General features: G+C 37.6%; 1 protein-coding gene across 5 annotated transcripts; it reads right to left on the reverse strand.

Annotated features, from left to right (window-relative positions):
* Positions 1-38: 38 nt before the first annotated feature.
* On the reverse strand, positions 39-17,950 carry LOC117963652 (SH2 domain-containing protein 4A-like). 5 transcript variants are annotated; one of them, XM_034904531.2, is made up of 10 exons: positions 17,713-17,950; positions 17,460-17,533; positions 14,394-14,739; positions 13,541-13,700; positions 9,378-9,540; positions 6,737-6,878; positions 6,259-6,454; positions 4,836-4,966; positions 1,500-1,720; positions 39-1,061 (listed from the first exon to the last, which is right to left on the reverse strand). In XM_034904531.2, the coding sequence occupies exons 3-10, from the start codon at positions 14,566-14,568 to the stop codon at positions 969-971; spliced, it is 1,281 nt and encodes a 426-aa protein (XP_034760422.2). In that variant the 5' UTR covers positions 14,569-14,739; positions 17,460-17,533; positions 17,713-17,950; the 3' UTR covers positions 39-968. The 5 variants fall into 5 exon arrangements, with proteins under 5 accessions (XP_034760422.2, XP_034760420.2, XP_034760418.2 ...); XM_034904529.2 differs by having other exon boundaries at positions 17,460-17,603; XM_034904527.2 differs by having other exon boundaries at positions 17,460-17,621.
* Between the last annotated feature and the right edge of the window lie 2,499 nt (positions 17,951-20,449).

Raw genomic sequence — 20,449 nt, forward strand, 5'->3', positions numbered from 1 at the left:
ACAGTTGTGTGCCTTTCTTTTAATGAAAAGTCATACAATTGTATTCACATCTTTATTAAATGATATACTCATGATATATTAAAAACATTTACTCATTTAATCACACATCTATTACACTTTTTCTTTAGTCCAGTCAATTTTGTTCAGACACATGCTTTTTTCTTACCATACATTATGTACACAATAAATTGCCTATTTTTTATAAAACTGTGTTTGATTCACCCTGGCCATAATCACAAAATTTATATTGAAATAGGTATTCACCACTAAACTTTATTTAGTAGAAAACAGCATTGACATAAAAATAACACTAACACGCACTGTCTGTAAGACATTGAAGTGATTAAAGTAAAAATGAAACCTCTGTATACAGATAGCTTACTTGGCTGCGATACTTCAGAACTACAGAGTAAATCATCATTCTACTACTAAGGCCTTAACAGGTTAATTATTATTTTTTAGTTATTTTTTTTTACTGTATATGTATATTTTAAAAAAAAAATGTATGGAAAACAATAATATTGGTGTGCACAGTACAACTTCTTTTAGTTTGCTGTTTAAAAACAAAATAGTAGCAAATCATACAATAACAGGGATGGAAATAAAGACTCCTATTCCATAGTAGTTTAATCCATTTTTGGTTTTATTATGTTAGTAAGACACACCTGAGCTTGTTACCTATACACTGTGGCTAACCAAGCTCATAGTAAAACCTGGAATGGGTGAAACTACTATGCAATAGGAGGCTTATTTCCATCCCTGACTCCATAAAAAGCCACAAACTCATCTTTTGAAGACAGTGAATATAATTGTTTACCTCTAGCCTTTGCATCCGGGTAAAAGATTACTTTATAAGTTCAGGTGTGTTACTTTAGTACAGAAGTCTATGACCACAAGTACAACATTCTAAAACCACAGCAGCCAGTGATTTAACCTTAATCCCTCATGGCATGTTTTAGCAATCTCTGTCATTGAAAAAGATCAGAGTAATCCAGGCAATTGCCCATCTGTCCACAGGGTTCAAGAAGCTGTTCTCTTCCCATCATAGTAATTGGCTCCACCTGTTGGAAGAAAGAAATATATTACACAATTTACCAACGAATCTGGTTAGACGCACTTACAAAAAGCAGCAGCTAATTGAGGCGCTGCAAAAATTATAAAATATATCAATTGCAAATACAAAATAAGAGCTACCGCTTTCAATAATCAACTTTTCTACATGTATATAGACAAGACAGGTTCCTATACTCTTAAAAGCTATAGCATTTTATTGCAGTTGTATAAGTGATTCTCTAAATGAGCAACATACATAGGTACTATTTCCTAGATTGATATCTGGAAAATGGTTTTACGATGTAAAAGAGAAGGTCCATGCTCTTGTCACCAAAATATGGATGGCCTGCTGTGAGTACACAAGCTAAAAACAAATCATGAATTTGCTGCATGTTCCATAAAACAAACTTCAAATACTGGTGCACACAGAAACAAGAGGAGGTTACCTTGTGATACTCAACAAGATCAGATAGCGTTGAATGCACCAGCTGCTCAACGCCAAGAAAACAGTAGGAATCCTCTGAGGCATCGATGAGAAAATGTTTGAAACTGTCTTGGCATCGGTAGGAAAGCACGTAGCCCATAATCTTCTCACTGACTCGGATCAGAAAGGATCCTTGCCCCTTTGAGCTGAGCAGATCCTCTGCCTCCTCTCTCGATATGATGCCTTAAGAAATCAGGAAAAAAATAATGATTTAAAACAAAGGCTGAAAATGTAAAATATTTTTGTAAAGCTTTTCTAACCATATGAAGTCATTTACCGAACACCTGGGGTTTCAGAAAGAATGTCTGGGAATGGAAAAGTGTTTATAAAATTTAGACTGGACTAGAAGTCCTCACATTTGATCCATAATTATAAGTAGGGGTCTACTTAAAATCGCAGTAAATGTACGTATTTTTCGCGGGTAGGTTATGGAATAAAATTAGAATTTCGCTGACCTGTTTAAACATTAAATAAACTTCAGTAGACAATATTTCAGAGCACTATAAAAGCCTACAAATAGTGGTACTTGCTTCCTTACTAAAACAGAGTGCTGTCATTTGTTAAAGGCAAGTATGCAACATCCCCCAGCAGTTGCTGCTGACATTCTCTGTCTGGTGTGGACTTGCCCATACATTGAGACTGCACATTCTGCATCCACTGAATTGGTTGGAAGTGTAAGGCAAAGCTTTCTCAAGTTATACTTTATTTATTTTATCAGTACCGAGTCAAAACAAAGAAAACGTGCCTATTTGGGTCTCAAATTCTAACTGTGTTTAAAAAGTAAGCAGCAGGTTGTTTAAAGCGAGGTGGCTGTGCTAGATCATACCTGTAGTACTGATTTAACTTGGCTACAACTGACAGGAATACTTTTTGTCTGCGCTGACTTTCCAGTTTGACTTTACGTTCCATTTAGCAGCCTCTGTAGTAGCCAATCGTTTAATGTGTGGCTATATTCTGAGGCTATATAGCGATCGATCACATTTTCTCCAAAGACACATTACAATATGTGCAAAACAATGACCTCCATCTGCATGTACAGTTTCTTTGGGAAATATCTTGAAACGATCATCAGCCAAAATATACCTGGCTTTTTTTTGCTTTGTCAGTACAGGTCACAGTTGTCAATTGAACAGTAAACAAGAACGTTAACCGCGTTGGAGTATTTTTTTGTAAATGTCATTTGTTTAAAGACGTTTTTTGTTTGTTTGTTTGTTTGTTTGTTTGTTTGTTTGTTTTGCCTAAGTGCAATGCTCACAGGACGGCAAAAAGCCTGTCTATAGAAGGAAGATACGTAGTTTGGTTCGCTTGCAGTGTGCATTTAACACCAGTTTTTTTTTGTTTTTGTTTTTCTCTCCGTACTTGTCCGGTATGCATTGGCCCCTAAAAGAGGTGAATTTCGCCGTGACCTCTCAATTTCCGCGAAATCACGATTAAGGTAGACTCCTAATTAGGAGCATCTAAAGCACAACATTATGTTACATTAAAAATCCCCAATTACATAAGGTATGAAGAACTGAATTACACTGTTAAGAAACCACAACTACTGTACTACTTACACCTCATGTTAAATCCCTGATATTTCAATTGGATTCAAGAGTAAAAGTTTACTTAAATGTGGAGTACAATTCAGAACACTGTATATCAGACACTGGCTGCATTATATTTTTGTTCTGCTCTTTCTTACCCACCCAGATAACTTTGGAAGCTAAATGTCATATTCTAGTTCAGATCTTCATAAACAATCCCGCATCAGTTGGCCTACTTGATTTCTTTATCAAACTTCAACAGAATGAGGAATGCGTTTCATGTGGTGCTAAATGCAACATTTCTGACTATTCCTGTCCAATGAGATCCCTCTCGGTCCTCAGAACTGTAAAATAAACCCCAAATCCTACGCAAAACAGGCTTCAAATAATTATCAAATAAATAAGTAGTTTAAACAAGTCTGCTGCTTAAGTCTGAAACACAACTACGTTTATAAAGAAGGAAAACTGTACTGAACTCTCTCCACACACACTCAGACAGGGATTAACATCCGAGTCATGGGCACCTCTATTGGAATTTTCACCCATGTTATTGATTTGGGCTTGTCCTGTGTTTCAAGGGGAGAAGGAAACTGCCACGCTACAGTAGGTCAGCAAGGTGGACCCTGACGAAGCTTAAAACAAGGGATACGGAAAACATGCAAATGACTCTTACCAACAAAACCACGAGCAGAGATGTTTGTGTTTTTCTTTTTAGGAATAACATATGTTTCCTAATGCTGTACAGTACAGTACATAGTTGGGGACTTTAAAACAGGGAACTAAAATGTTAATATAGGCAACAATAATAAACCAGTGTTTATTTAACCAGGATAATAAATCATTTGGGGGGGGGGGGGGGGGGGGGGGGGGAGGGAGAAAGACTGTCTCATGATGTTTTGTTATGAATGGTGTCCTGGCTCAACATCAGCATAACATGACAGAACTACAGTGAATTCATATGAAAATACAAGAATACACCAGTGGGTTAAAATTGAATAATCTAATAAAAATGCCTGCAAATGTTAAGAGTTCGTATTGCTTGCACGTTTTTAAAATAGTTCCTGTCGATGTAAACGATTTCAGACTGTACAGACTTGTAAATGATAAAGACCAACGGGCAATCTTTTCAATAGTTTTCAGTAAAGTACCTGACCCTACCTACAGGAGGGCTATGTGCAAAATACAGGAGAAAAGGAGCACAGGTCTCAGGTGGGGTCTTAATACCTGCTTGGTATTAAGGGAGTGAAGTTGCACAGGAATCAGTGTAAAATATCTATTTAATCAAAATAAATGAAATAAGCTAAAGGTTTTTAAATAAAAAGAATCAGATTTTAGCCAAATGCAATCCAAAACATCTAGAGGAGGCTAGGAGTGTATGAGTTTGGGAACGATCAAGGCAGTCACCTTGTTCATCATGTAGAGTGTGATGACAGACAGCCGGACGGATGGACATGACTGGCACGAGGGTCCCCTTATAAATAGACTGGTTTGATCTGAAAACCATTGTGTGTTAAATGTTGCAGACAGGATTATTGTTTGACTGAATTTTGTCTTATTATCAATAGCTACTGTAATAATATACTCAACAATGCTGAATTTAAAAATACTAAAAGAAACTCAAATTCAATGACAAACATTTTGACTTGAAGTCATGAATTTCGTTTATGGTTTCAGCCTATTTAAACCCCACTGAGAAAGCCTGGGACGAGTTAGGAAGGACACTTCAACAGCACCAAGGACAACCTCAAAAAGCAGACATATATGCAGCTCACCATGAAACCAGGGTGCAAGACGCTCAGTGTGCTTTTCGTAGCCAGCTCGAAGCGGGATCTGCTCTTCTTTAAACCACCTGATGATGACCTCTCGGGTCGAGGTAGAGAGTGTCCTCTGGAGTCCTGACTTACTGGAAATCACAACAGGGAAAATATTACTTGGCTAATCGTTAACCTCGTAGGAAATGATTAGACTGCAGCAGGTGTAATCAGCACAAGCAAACAGGTGCTTGCTGGGAAAGGCACAAGGTAACCGTTTTCATTTTAACACATCTTCTACCAAGGTGGAAAGACAAACAATGCACGTATCTCAGGTTTCAGCAAGGCTGTGAAATATTAATATTTATAACACTGCAGCTAATCCAACAATGTCAAACCAAACTGAAACTCACTATACAATACATAGTTATTATTTTTTCAGTTACAACCACATGTAAATGATACTGAACAAAAGGCTGTTCACTGCTTACCACAATGTAAATTCAACACTAGATTATACAGTAGTTTGAAAGAAAAAAAATTACAAATCTTTATCATTTTAATTATATTTTTAATGTTAATTTGCTTTGCTACAGCAGCAATTGCATATGCCATAAACAACCTCCTATTGGTCAAGGGAATACCTTTTAGGTTCAAAGAGAAAATAAGGATTCAATGAGGGATAAAGCTTGTGTGCACACTGTTAAAACATTAGGGAATGTAAACCAAATTGTAAGAAAACAAGGGCTAATTTGCAATGAACTAGTGTGCACTGAAGAGCCGACTGAAAGACTATACCAAACAGTCAACTGGGATCCACATGTTACGTTGTCAGTTTTATGCAACGTTACAATGAATGTTACTATGATTTTCATTGGTCATTGCCAAGTAATTGGCCTGGACAGGTAATTATTATTATTATTATTATTTGTTTATTTAGCAGACGCCTTTATCCAAGGCGACTTACAGAGACTCGGGTCTGTGAACTATGCATCAGCTGCAGAGTCACTTACAACTACGTCTCACCCGAAAGACGGAGCACAAGGAGGTTAAGTGACTTGCTCAGGGTCACACAATGAGTCAGTGGCTGAGGTGGGATTTGAACCGGGGACCTCCTGGTTACAAGCCCCTTTCTTTAACCACTGGACCACACAGCCTCCTCTTACGGAATTAATGGAGAACATATTAAAATATAGTTTTGAATTGAAAAGCAAGGGTGCTTGACTACAGAGCATTGAACGTGTGTCATAGCTGGCCTTATAAACAGTAAGGCTTGTGTTTATTTATTTATTTTTGTTGAAGTGAAGTGAGTGACATCAAGGAGGTTTGAAAAAGCTATGCACGTTTTGCCATCAACATTTTCAAAATTGTAAATGTAAATTTGAAAAAGGCCATCATCGTAGTAATGCACAAGCCCGTATGTAGACTGATACGCAGCTCTTACCTTCCAGTCACATGACCACGTTGGATGTTATTTCTTGGCTTCGGTTTTGGTGGAAGAGGCTTTCCACCACCAAATGCCTTTGACATGGCCGCCACTCTACCATGTTCAACAGCCTTCAGCGAGTGACGCTTGTGGTCATCTCTTGCTTGTTTCGCAATAGACCTCCTTCGCACATCTGCTGCCTTAGACTTCCTCACTAACCACAAAGACAAGGAGTGCTATAAGCTTTCTGAACTTCAAAACGAGTGCTATTACAGTACAGAACTATTTTCAGTCCCCTTAGGGGCAATGGGAATTTCATTTTATTATTAATATTTTTTTTATCCACTACATGCTTTGCGTTATGGAGCTTTTCCATACAAAAATAAAGGAACACAGATTTTTACAGTAATGCTGTATTTTTGTACCCCAACTAATTTGCTCATGAAGACATTCCTGCTATTCTATTCATGTATTTGTTATATCAAATGACACCTACGTGACTCCTGCCACTCCTTGTCTTCTCTCTTCTGCACGGTTTGTTGGACTTCCTTGAGGTCCATATAAATCTGCTGGGTTCTCTCTTCCTCTAATCGTTTCAGTTCTTCCTCATGTCGCCGTCTCTCTTCTTCCTCCTTCATCTGAAATGAACAAGACCAGTATGTAACATAACCATCAACAAGAGCCAGGGTTGGGTTGGGGGGGGGGGGGGAGGGCAGGTCAGGAGGTTAGGGGACAGAGGGAGTAGAAGAGGGAGGAGAAGAGGGTGGAGGTAGCAGAGTCTACAGAGAGTTGGGAGAAGGAGTCGATAGGGGGGAGGTGAGAGAGTGGTGGAGGCAAGGACAGAGGGGGAGAGAGAGCGGAGGTTACGGCGGGAGATGACAGTGGGGGTAGGTGCAGTAGGGAGAGAGGGGAGAGACATAGAAAAAAAGAAATGAAATAGTGATCAGAGAGGTCCAGAGGGGTGACAGAGAGGGTGGAGGGGTAGCAGGCCATGGAGAAGGTGAGGTCCAGTTGACGGCCAGCTTTGTGGTCTAGTAATGTGCGTCTGAAGAAATATCCTGGAGTATATTTTTAATGGAGGTGTTAAGACAGGATCCGGTCAGAATGTTTAACTAGCTAGCTTCCTGAAATTAATTATTATTAAAGTTAAAATGTTGAATACAATCAAATGAATACCTAGCACACTTTCTTTTTACTTTAGCCTACTGGTAACACAAAATAAATCATGCTCCTGCATTGTACACATTGGTGTACAATGCGAATAAAAGATTATTTTAAATTGAAACTAAATGATTTTAGGGTTTTTTTATTACTTGGCCTACTTAGTAGCCTAGACAATTAACACACAATAGATTATGGTCGTATACAGATGCTCAGAATGAGCTGGATGGGTTAGTGGCACATGTGTGCAGTCTATTGCACTGACTTAAAATGTCTCAAATACATTGAGCACAACTGGCAACGCATGAGAAAAAGCGGACTGGAAAATGCCAGCAACAATTGCAACTGTTTAAAACATGCTTTAAAAGTTCTTAACAAATTGATGCAATTGTAAGTGTCGCAATTGCTGGCAGCTATAGTACATCTCATTATAATATTTGAGAACCCTCATTTGCACTATATCGGTCCCCTTTTTGCAAATTTATGCAGGAATGCCCATAATTGCATATTCATGAACAGCAAAGAAAAAACACTGCCACAAAGCATTCTGTTAAAGAAGTCGCTAACAGCATTGTGCAAGTTTAGAACATTTCAACCTGGACTTCCAACTCGTTTGCAACTGGTTTGTGACTATTGCGACAGGCGCAACACTTTAGTGCATCTACCCCTTAGTGAGTTTGCTAGTTCTCAAATACACTGTAACCACATAAGCAGGGGGGTTGTGGTGACATCAAGCACAATGGGTTGGCATTTGAAAAAGGCCTTAAATACCTGTAGTCAAACCATATCAATTTGTCCTCAATCTCGACCTGAGCTCTTGAGTTGCTGGACCCAGCCTTTGCAGCTCAATCCAGAATCGAGACTCTGCCTGAAAAACCCTCACCTACTTGACATGCCCTACCTGCTCTGAATTAATTACATCTCAAAGAAGAGGGGAAGAAAACATTAACTGCCTGAAAAATAGATGTCATAGATGAGTTGAAGTAGAATATGCATGTACTAGGTGGTTTAGATTTGTATGCCTGAATAACACAGCAGTGTTTCATGATAGTTTTTCTTATAAGAACTGAGTTCTCAAAAATAGGATTTTCGTTTTAAAACAATCACTGTAGGAACTACTTTCAACACTTCTTTTTTGCAAAGCTTAAAGAAAATAGGATGACATTCGCAAATAGTATAAAACTCTGTTGTAAACTGTAAAATGTTTTTTAAGATTGAGATGCATTCTGAATAGAAGCGTTGCATGTTCTTAATTAAATATAGCTTCTCCGAAGGAAGCTGTTATTCTAATATGAGTGTCGTATCTGGTTTTTTGTCCCTCTCAAAGTCTATTGGGTTTTTCGGCTAATTTGACTCAAGCCCAGTGCATGAGTAAAACATTTTTAAACCACCTGGAATACTGTTCCTCTGAGCTCTACCTTTATAAGGCTGGAACATGACAAAGCACAAGTAGGCATTGTACAGAATTGCAAAGTAGAGTAAAGCACATTAATAAACATGGTAAACCAGGGTAAAAGCATAGTATAACCACGGAAAAAGCATGATACAACTGCAAAAATACCATGGTCAACTTTTATAAGAGAATATAAGAATATCAGAAGAGGAATCTTGGAATGGAATCTCCCACAGCCCCAGATGTTTCTTAAAATATGTTTCCTAAAAAGTAGCTCGCTGTGTGCTGCATTCACCACATACGGAGTAACAAATGCCCTTACAAAACCTTTTGTAAGGGTATTTCTTGTTTGTATTCTGTAACTAGTCTTTACCTGACACAATGGTGTCAGGTAAAGACTAGTTTTATTTTTGTGGTTTATTTTTAAATATCACTGGATTAAGCATAGTTTAAAATATTTCACCAATTACCGCTTTTATAATTCAGAATGTATTCATTTTAATAATATAACTACTAAGTTTTGTACAATTTCATGTTATCATCACTCCATTAACTGTTAAGCCAGGTACTGTATGTGGTTCACCTTTAATTCCAACTCGGTTCTCTTCTGTTCAGCAGCCTCAGTTAGTCTGGCTTGCTCTTCCTCAATAGCCTTCTTCTTCCAGCTGTCTAGAGAGCTGTCAATCTGGGGCTCCAGGGACAGTGCATTGGAAAATCTTTTAACCAGCTCCTCCTCATTCCTTTTCCTTAAAAAAAAGTGAAAAGTGGATTCAATATTCCATAAATACGTGTAGACTCCCCAAATTACTTTACAACACAACACACTTATTTTACAATTAGGTGGTACATTTAAAAAGCGTTCGAGATCTTACCTTTTAAAAAGATTGGTACACATTTAAGTTCATCTTTTTCCAATAAATCATATCTTACATATTAAACAATCTCGTAATGAACTCAGCCCAAAGAGCTCTAGGCAACCTGGCATGCCTAAAGTTCCTAAAAAAGGAAGGTTGCTTCACTCCAGTCCGGGTATGCAGAATGCTGCTTTTCATGATTTAAGTGTCTCTACTGTACAAGTAAAATAAACAGGGAAATCTGAAGATGGTGAAACGACTGCAAACATTTTTAAAACGTTAAAAGCCATGTTCATGTTTATTATGTATGAGGAAATCAGAGATACTGTACTAAATAATGCAAATTAAGAGCTCTTGATATAATGTGAATGGATACATACAGTACTGCAGAAGGGAACTGACCAAAATAATTTAGATACAGGAAGGTAATCTGGTAACCTGTGTTGATGCAGTTGATCTGTTTTATTGCCTATTGAAATTGTCTGGAATTAACTGGACAGATGAGTTAGAGTCGTAAGCATGCGAGACCACTTTAACTAACAAAGAGCCCTGAGCAATGTTTAAATACAGGTAGTGCTTGCTGTCTGTGTACATAACAAATCTGCAGATTCACTCACCAATACATGACATGGCATCAAGGGTTTAAAAAAGCCCAACCTTACACAATACAAACACTTACATATATAAACAAACAGTATGGAACTGATAAACGTTTGTTTCAACACTTTCTCAGTCACACTTTTTGTAGTAAGGGCTACCTGTAATCTACTCTTACTGTCTATCTCGCACACATGTTGGATAATATCACTGGCTGTAGGTGGGCACACAAAATATTGTCATCTACAAATTATCTACAAATGCTTTAGCCAAAATGACTCCATCTGTGCGAGGTTATCAAGGGGGGAACTAGGTGGTTTAAGAAATTAAGAAAACAAAAAGGTAATTCCATTAATATGCTGAAATGGGGATGCGAAATGGAAGCCATTGTCTTTGCTATTTATGAAAAAACTAAACGTGTATTTGAAACCGAGAAACTGAAATTTTAGCTGATTGACGTCTACAGTGATCACATTATTTTGCAATTTCAAAATGTACAGTACTAAGGACAAGGTCGGCAAAGCTATCAGATTTGCAGGGTTAATGTACAATACAGAAACTAAAAAACACACACATACTGTACCAAGGAGGGGCATCATAATCTCATAATACATAAATACTGTACATAGGTTACATATTTATGGTACCTAAAAAATGAAGAACAGGTTTGCCGCTGTACATGCTTTGAGCTTGGTTAGCAGAGGTGGGAAATTAGACAGCAAATTTTAGAGGGAGTGCCTTAATCTGATAAACTGCCACCTACTGTAAATAGAAGTCTGGTAAATATGTAACCAAACCACTCCCCTGAACCTCCAGAACGACATGCATATTATAATGCTATAGTACTCAATGGCTTCAACTGCAAACCTAAAAGTATGTTAGTATTATACATGATAGCTATATAGTACAATGAAAACCCAATTTAACCATGAGCTACATATAAAATGTGTGCATGTGATAATGTAAACGTGATATATGTATAGGCAGGTTTCTATACAGATCCCAGGTTCTGATGCTCTCACTCTGGTAAAGGATGTTGGTTTAAAGGTTTTATCACACGTGGATAAGCGGTTCTCTAAACCTATGTAAAACGGGTGGGCGCCATTGTACAAGCAATAAAATAACCTGACTGAAGGTCCCCTGGACTAGATGCCATATAATCTCACAGAATTACTCTGTCGGTATTTCAGATCAATAGAACAACACAGCAGCACAGCATTCACATCGTGCATCAGTTCTGAGCTACCTGTACAGTACTATTAAATACCATTAACTTAAAACACTCTTTCAAAACCAGTGCGAGGGGAGGGGGTTATCCAGTATCCACACTGCACTGTATTATTTTTGTGATTCATCAATAGAAACCATATAAGCCCATATTTTCAAAGCTCCTACTACAATGGATATTAAATTAAGTGGTTACTGGATAATAGTTTTCAAAGGCTTGTTAATTATCCCTTTAAAATTCACAGAAAGAAGGAAAGAAAGCAGAAGCTCACAAAGTAAAAAAAATAGCAGAGTTCTTGCTCTTTGAAGCCTTTCTGTTATCTGGTAGCTGACAGAGGTTCATAGTGAGGTCATGTTTACTTAACAACAAACACTGGTCTACAGCTATTGGAATTATTGAATGATTGCTCTAGTAACCCCTTTCACACAGGTGAGTTATGACGGCACTGATGCGGCACTTTGGTCTGTGCGAATTGCCTATACCGTAACAGAGCCGTCATATTGTATGTCGTCTCTGAACTACCTCACGTAAGAAGCAACAACGCTTCAAGAAACTGGCCCCGATCAACGATCTAGTCAGCCTACCACTTCCAGACTTCCAGAGCCAATCCTATAAATTACCTTCCCAGCCATCTCCTCTCTTCAGCCAGTAAACTCCAGGTTGGAAACCCTATCTTCACTCCTATTCAATTTACCATCTATCCTGCCACACGAGTCTTCCGATCAGTTCCTGGTCTTCATCACACACTGTCATGAAAACTGCACCTCCAGCTATCTACAATCAAAACATACCAGGCATCCAATTCAACCTAAGACTAAACAGAATCAACTGGCCGCCTATCACCGGACTACCGCAAGCATCTTTATTATTATGTAGAATTCAAAAGTCCTCACCCAATCCTAGTAAAGCAGACTGTCTTCAACAAGGAGTCCATTCACTACCATAAGATTCCTTTGATCTGTTGCGCCCACAACGCCATCTTCAAGTGCTGTAATACGGTATATTAGAACTGCTCCAGAAGACCGAGCTGTTACTCAACTAGCCATGAGTCAATAGAGTAGGGGGCTGGTATATTGTATTCATTTATTTTGTTTATTCCTGTACTTAAGTGCACTTAAGCTTCATCACGGTCCACCCCGCTGGTCCTGGCATCATCAGATCAGTTCCTCTTTCACAGGGTGGTGGCTGCTTCTCCCCCGAACAGGCAGGACCAGCGGCCAAATGGTCCATAATCACCTCTCACCATACCCATACAAGCAGTCATGATCCCCACATTGAATTGCCAAGATTTTTTTCATCACCCTATAGAATTAACTACGTTTGCTTCATAAAGTCGAATGAAACCTCCTCAATAATGTTACGTTAGCATATTGAATTACTAACAGCTTTGCAGTTTCCCATATATTTAACGAAAAACTGACAAATTACAAAAGATTTGACATTTTCAAAATCTAACATGAAATAATGTACTACTATTACGGCTTCTGGTACACTTTTGCAATATCATTTTGTTTCTTTGATTACATGATGTTAAATAAAAGATTTAAAAATTATGTTCACATTTTTTTTTTTTTTTTTTTAATGATTTATCAATCCTAAAATTCTAGGTGATGCAAAACATTTCCCCAAAGCTGTAGAGTTTACTTTATGAATCAGCATAATATGTGAACATAAATAGACTACACTCACATATTGAACATTTGTGAGGATTATTGACAGGCCTTGACAATAATACATATTTTAAGCTACCTGTTCACACAAAACCAAACATATAAACTGCAAGTCAAATATTTGGAAATGAAATTGTTTTTGTTTCACACAAGAGACTGTGTCAGGTACAGCAGAACTGACAAGCTGCACACTAAATACCAGATGAGAATGACCTGGGCTACTTTCTCAACCTTTTATACAATTCAAATGAATGTATTCCTCTCCGATTAAGTTTTTTGCACTCTTTTTAAAATAGGGTTCAATTACTTTATATAAATAAAAAAACTGAAGAAAAAGATATCAAAAGAATTGGATAACAGCAGAGCACAAGGTGAAGCACTGCGAGTGAGCTGGTACCTGATCTCCTCTGCCTCTCGCTGTGCTTGCTGGCGTGCTCTCTCTGCCATGATGTCATCACAGATCTGGTCGTAAGTTTTGTCTTGAAGGTGTTCTCCCATTACCCAGACCCACACATCACTGTCTGAACCCAGCAGCCACTTCACTGACTTTTCATTGGCTGCAACATAAATCAATGCATGTTAAGACTTCTGATAATTGGACTATCAGCTGAGAAATTTAAGTTGAATGCACTTTCCTCAGCTCTATCAACATATTTTTTTCCTGTGATTAAACAACCAGCTAATGGCAACCAGCTAATGGCTAAAAGTGGCATGGTTTTACCCAGAAGACACTGAGAGAATGAAAGTGCAGAACAGATAAGATTTATGGAAATATTTTATTAGGCTGGTTATTTGACACACGGTACCCAAGAGGAGGTCATTCCACCCTGAACACATTTTTTCTTCATTAGGCAGAATTTTGGAACAGACCGTTTTATAAATATTGATGCAGGTTAATTGAGAGTGCCTAAGTAACCTAGCCTCGCAGTTGATCAAGGTGTCAGCTACAATGTTTTATGAAGTCTATACTTGCTAGTGTCATTCTAAATGATGCTAAACTAAGTTTAGTTTGTGCACACAGTTGAACAAGATATGCAAAAAGCTTTTACTAAAAAAAGGAGATTAATATGAATCTGGTATATAGAGCAGTATGTATTTTTTTATTGTGTACTAGGTGTACCAATGGGATCCTTGGAGCTCATGTCTTCACAAAAAAGAAAATAATTTTAAATGGAACCAGCGTTTCACATATGCAGCCACTAAATACTATACATGTTTTATCAACTCAGTGTTTAAGATCCAGGTCTTACCTTTCTTTGATTTCTTCTCCAGCGACTGCTCTTTCTCCAGCAACGCCTCTTTTTCCTTCCATCTCCGAACTTGCTCTTCCCTCATTTTAAAGAAGAGGATCTGTTTTTGTTCTTCATTTAGCTCAGCCAAGAGTTCAGGCTCAATGCACATATCGGCCAAAATCTGCTCCAACATGGCGAAAGTCACGCAGCTCAAGCTTGCTTCAAAGTCTTCTAAAAACACAGCAAGGACCCACAGTAGACACTTTACTCAGCACGCTGAGAAATAACGGCAGGAACTGAAGGCTGTAACTCTACAGCTTCATTTGTAGCTTGTAATTATATCCTCATGAAGGTTGTTTCAATCCTGCAAGGAAACACTCATAATTAAAGTGGAGCCATCTCAACTTTTTCAACACTGCAAAACTGTGCATAAGTCAAGGAAAGACAACTCTATTCAACACAGCAGACCTAGACCCATTTCGAATTTTATTTATTTATTTAGTTATTTTTTAAATCCAGGTTTCTCGCAGGGGGTTATTTCTGTATATGTAGCCTACATCGTGCTGAAGGAGTTAATCCCTAACAAAGAGATCTTATTTTTATTTCTCAAATACAAAGCCTGCGATATAGGTACCTGTTTTCAGGATAAATCGTTATTCATCAAGTCAACTAATGATTAGATGTTCTTCCTGCTAGCAGTACAGGCACTGGATGAAGCTTACCAAACCAGACTGTCCAACCATGGACATGAAAAGCAAAAACAAACACCACAAAAAAGTCACAAAGAAAAAGAAAAGTTTAAGTGGACTACACACCGCTTCAGGTTTTTTTGTGTGTGTGAATGAACAGGTTACATGTTTAAACACTAGCCTACACATTTGTTTTTGTACTTTGACTTGCTTCAACCAAAAACTACTGAATGTCCGGCCTTCACCAGAGCCATCCGTTGACAGCCCTGCTATACAGTATTGTGCTATAGGGTTCTAGGATGGTGAACGTTTGTGTTTGTCGAAATATGGGCACAAGCAGAAGTGAAGGGGCTGTGGCTGAAAGCTGAGGTCCGTTTAACTAATGTCAATATTACCCATACACCAACATTCACCGTCCTACAACTCTATTATATACTGCTTTATAATTAACACACAACTTACAGACCCAGCTAGATTTGTTTTCTAATCGTTTTACCTTTATTTAGTTCTTTGAGAGTTTCATTGGAAAGGGAAAAGGTTGATGAAGAGAATACCGGTCAGTGGCTAAGCTACACAGACGATTGTGATGTCACCATTTTAAATGGACTTTGCAGTTTAATGGAATTCCTAGAGGTGCCTCAGGTATGATTTTTTAAAGCAGAGGACATCAACCATGCCGATATGGCGAACACATCACGGTAAAGTGGCATGGTTGATGTCATGAATAGGATTTCTCTGTGATGTGTCGTGGAATACACAATCCTGAGCAATCTATAATATATACAGCATATGCAATTGCAAATGGTTTTTATATGAAGTTTACCTTTATTGTATTTAATTATTAAATGCAAGGCTTTGTATACAGCAGCAATAGAACTCCAAAGCAGGCTATTTTCATTAAGTCCCATTATTTATTACAAACACAAAATCTACGATCAGGAGTCAGTATTAGGAGCAGGTTTGGGGTCCATTCCTGTTTTTTTTTAAATTCCAATTCCATTTTCAATTCCTAACCCCCATTGGGGTTTGTGAAAGAACCTAAAAATGACTAATGTCTATTTGAAACAGGAATTACTGACCAAAACACACAGGTGACATCACACAAGGAAGTTCAGTAATGACAACATCATGGAACTTTTTTCCTAGAAATGTTTAAACTTTCAGATAAGAGAATGTTAATCAGTTTAAACTGTAAAGTCCACCTACATGACAAATGCGGCAGAATTTCCCCACCCACAGCATTCAGATGTAAACTCATATGTTTATAGCAAGACAATTGATGCTGCTTTTTAAAAACAAACAAAAAAAAAAAACATTTTTGTTACTACAAACACAAGCAAAAATAAATAAATAAGGAAAAAAACATGCTATTCTTGGAATAAGATATTCCTACAATGTGCTTGTAAAATGAACTACCTGCGAAATTCAGAAATGCAGCAAAGAGAATTTATAGATATACTGGTTTATAAATGTGTTCTTCATTACATTATCTAAATAAACATAAAAAAAACATTTCAAAAGCATACATGGTAAAATACAGAATTTTTTTTTTGTGTGAACAAAAGAAAGCACCGCAGATGTTAGAGGCATGTCACCTGCTATGGAATAGTTTATATCATGGATATAGCCAGAGGTTAAAACAACTTGGCTTCAAATTATTATTATTATTATTACTAGACAAACACAGGAGAGGGGACTTAATTGAAAAATAAAAAAAATAGAATACTGATATAAGACCAAAAATCAAAGAAAAATAACTCAATGCAAGTCACATGGCCTCAATGTCAGCCATCACATACATCAACGCTATGGTTACCACAGGTTGAGCATTGTACTCTGCAAATACAGCATTACGTTATTAAGTCTCTACCATACGAGTCTTTTTTTGCAGCGTGGCTTTGTACATTTACTGCCGCAAAGTACATTTTTAATACATTACCTATAAAATGACTTTTTTATTTTTATTATTGCATTTAAAATCGTGGTAACTTGAGGTATGGTAACACACAAGTCCAAATCAAGAATCATTAAAAACAAAGAGCTATGACTTATTTATGAAGCAAATTAACGCTGCAGTGACTTGCAGTCATTTTAAACGGGCATTAAAATAATAATTTTAAAACCGTATTCTTCACTGTTAATTCCATTAATTCGTAGTTAAGCCGTGTGCTTTATCAGCAAACCTTCTTGACTAGTAAAATACTAGTGTTTACATTTCTCAAATGATATAACTTACTTCATAATGTCACCCTGTGTGGAAACTACCAGACCTGACCAGTTTATTAAACAACTGTTTTTTATTTTGTTTTACAGATTATTGAATACAAAAAAAGATATTTAATTATATTAAACAAAACAAATCATGGATATAGATTTTTTTTTTGGATAAACTTACCAAAACAACGCTTTAAGTTGGGTTGTACTTCAGGTCATTCAAAATTATTTTCTTCTTGACGTCGATATATTGTCCTGGAAAGTTTAACTGGCATTAGTTCTCCACAGCTGCGAATAATTATTTTTCGCTTCCCCCTTCAATGCTCTTCAAATGGAAGTAACACTACAGAACAAACATGAGTCATGACGATTAACCCGTGTTTTGATATGCGTCGCAAACGAATACGGCGAATCATATTTAAAGCTCTTCTTACCTGTACCAATGCGTTGTTATTCATTATCGTTATCATCACACATATTGCATGTTTTCAAAAACAGCCTGCACTCACTGAGTGGGGGGTTTGATCCGTAAGTAAGTGTGATTGCACACAATCCACCCATCTCACGATTCACCTTTTACAACATTTCCATTTCCTCAGAGCATAACCTGTAAACTGCATACAGGTTTCAAAGAGGGGGGAGGTATGTAATAACTGCCCCAGAGGAATGTTAACAAGCTGCACTGGAAAAAGGTCTGGTTAAGTAAGGGGAAGTATACTAAACAATTGAGGGATTATTTAGCAAACATCATTGACGTACTGGTATATTGTAGTAAAAAAAACTTATTTTTATTATTTTTAAATGTAAGCTTTTTATCTGAGTATAATTTTACAATTAAACTGTATATTTTATTTTTTTATTCCGATTTTATTCCGGTTTTTTTTTCATTTTTTCATTTTTACAAACCTGCTTTTTATCTTAGTTTTTTCTCATTCTATAATAAAACCACATTTTTTTGATACTTTTTAAATCTAAATATAATTAAATTTTGTATATGACTGTTTTTCATTTTCATTTGTATTTTTTTTTTTTTTTGTGTTTAGCGCTTTGGGATCCTTGGGGTGTAAGGCACTATAGAAACGTGAATTGCATTGTATTGAATCAGAGCTCTGCTAATACAGTTTCCCATTAAATGTAGTGTTCCCACCTGTTGTTATACATCAAAAGGCCCAATACCAAAAAAGAAACTGTGCCTTAAGAGTGTGTAACTTGTACTGTATTACACACGTGATGCTCCAGTGCACTTAAATCATGAAACAGAGCAGGACCTTGAGGTAGAGCAGGGCTTGGCAAGATATTTTTTGTTATTCATATGAACTTGAATCATTTTTCAATCAGTCTACAGCTAGATACTCATTCTTTTCAATGCCCGAGAGTTTAGTAATAGTATAAGCAAATTATCTAAGCTAATAATTCATGAGCCTTGTTGATTTTTGTGTGTGTTATTGTTGTCTAGCCAGGACATCTTTGTAAATGGGATTTCAAAACCACTGAATATGGAAATGAAAATGAAATCATGGCTCTGGACAACAGACAGTGACCTGGGACCATCAGAAACAAAATCCACTGGCAGCACGGGAAAGACCCAGGATTTGAAATGCACTCAGTGGCAGTGTTCAACAAGGTGTACTTAAGATTGTCCCAGTTTTCAGCCTACAGTGCCAGTTTTGCTACTGTATTAAGATTTGTTAGCAAGTTAACAGAAGACTAATTTATTACATTGTAGTAGCACCATTCAGAAATACAATAAACAATCTTATTTGTTTAATAATTCTGCTTATGTGTTTGTTAATTCATATTGTGTTTAACTTCCCGGGCCATGTCTCACTGACAAAGCCCTTGCCTCAGTTCCAGGATGAGAGGCAGTCTACACAGAAACATGGCTTGATAGGAAGACTCCAGGCCCTTGCCTCAGTTCCAGGATGAGAGGCAGCCTACACAGTAACATGGCTTGATAGGAAGACTCCAGGCCCTTGCCTCAGTTCCAGGATGAGAGGCAGTCTACACAGTACCATGGCTTGATAGGAAGACTCCAGGCCCTTGCCTCAGTTCCAGGATGAGAGGCAGTCTACACAGTACCATGGCTTGATAGGAAGACTCCAGGCCCTTGCCTCAGTTCCAGGATGAGAGGCAGTCTACACAGTACCATGGCTTGATAGGAAGACTCCAGGCCCTTGCCTCAGTTCCAGGATGAGAGGCAGTCTACACAGTACCATGGCTTGATAGGAAGACTCCAGGCCCTTGCCTCAGTTCCAGGATGAGCTTTCCATCCTTATACATTTGCTAACAATTATAAAATGCCCTTGACAAACCCATAAAGAAGTGTTCCAACCCATGCAATATGTTTCAGCACATAATGCATTTTGTATGTATATATCACCCAATCACCCACCCTCAGGTGTTTTGGAGTAGATACACACTGTAGTGGCTACTGTGCTCTGTTACAGTCTGACTCTTTTAGTCACATTTACATATACCTGTTGTATTGGATTTCCAATGTCTCCAGGAACCCCTTCCCTTGTGATGCAATTGCATATTGTGACTTAGAAGAGTAATCATGTGTTGCGTGCAAACCTTTACAGTATGTTCAAATGGAAGAATTTGTAGCCCATAATCTGGTCACATGATTTACAGGCACCTGTAGATCTATAGCTTGGGATTCTGCCATTAGCCAGATTTATAATCATAGGTGTTGTGTTATATAGATATAGGTGTGGGAAATTTGCTTTGGTGCTCATATTATAGGGGTGTTTCCTTACTTTAATTATACTCTAAGCTGTTAATGTCCAATATGAATTGAGCAAGAAACTATTGTTGCAAACATTATATAAAGTTACTTGTATTATAGCAACATTTCTTCAACATTTTCTATTCTTCCAAACACTTTTGTGAAATAAGTGCATAAAAAAAAAAACTAAAGGAAAAATTCCATGCAGGCGCCCTGAGCATGCACCCAGCGCGTGTTTATTTGTTAAGATGACGCATTGTAATTGGATAGTAAGAGTTAAAACTGCTCACAGCGCTCTCTGACTGCTCCGGCTCCACAGGTACATTTTCAGAGTGTTTCAATATGGCTGCTGTCACTCTGGCTGGGGGGGTCGGTTCAGACCCCTTCATGTTAAGATAAAAGTAAAAGCATAGGAAAGTGTAATAAAACACAATGAAAGCACG

The sequence above is a fragment of the Acipenser ruthenus genome, chromosome 2 (genome assembly GCF_902713425.1).
Source record: "Acipenser ruthenus chromosome 2, fAciRut3.2 maternal haplotype, whole genome shotgun sequence".
Taxonomy (NCBI): Eukaryota; Metazoa; Chordata; class Actinopteri; order Acipenseriformes; family Acipenseridae; genus Acipenser; species Acipenser ruthenus.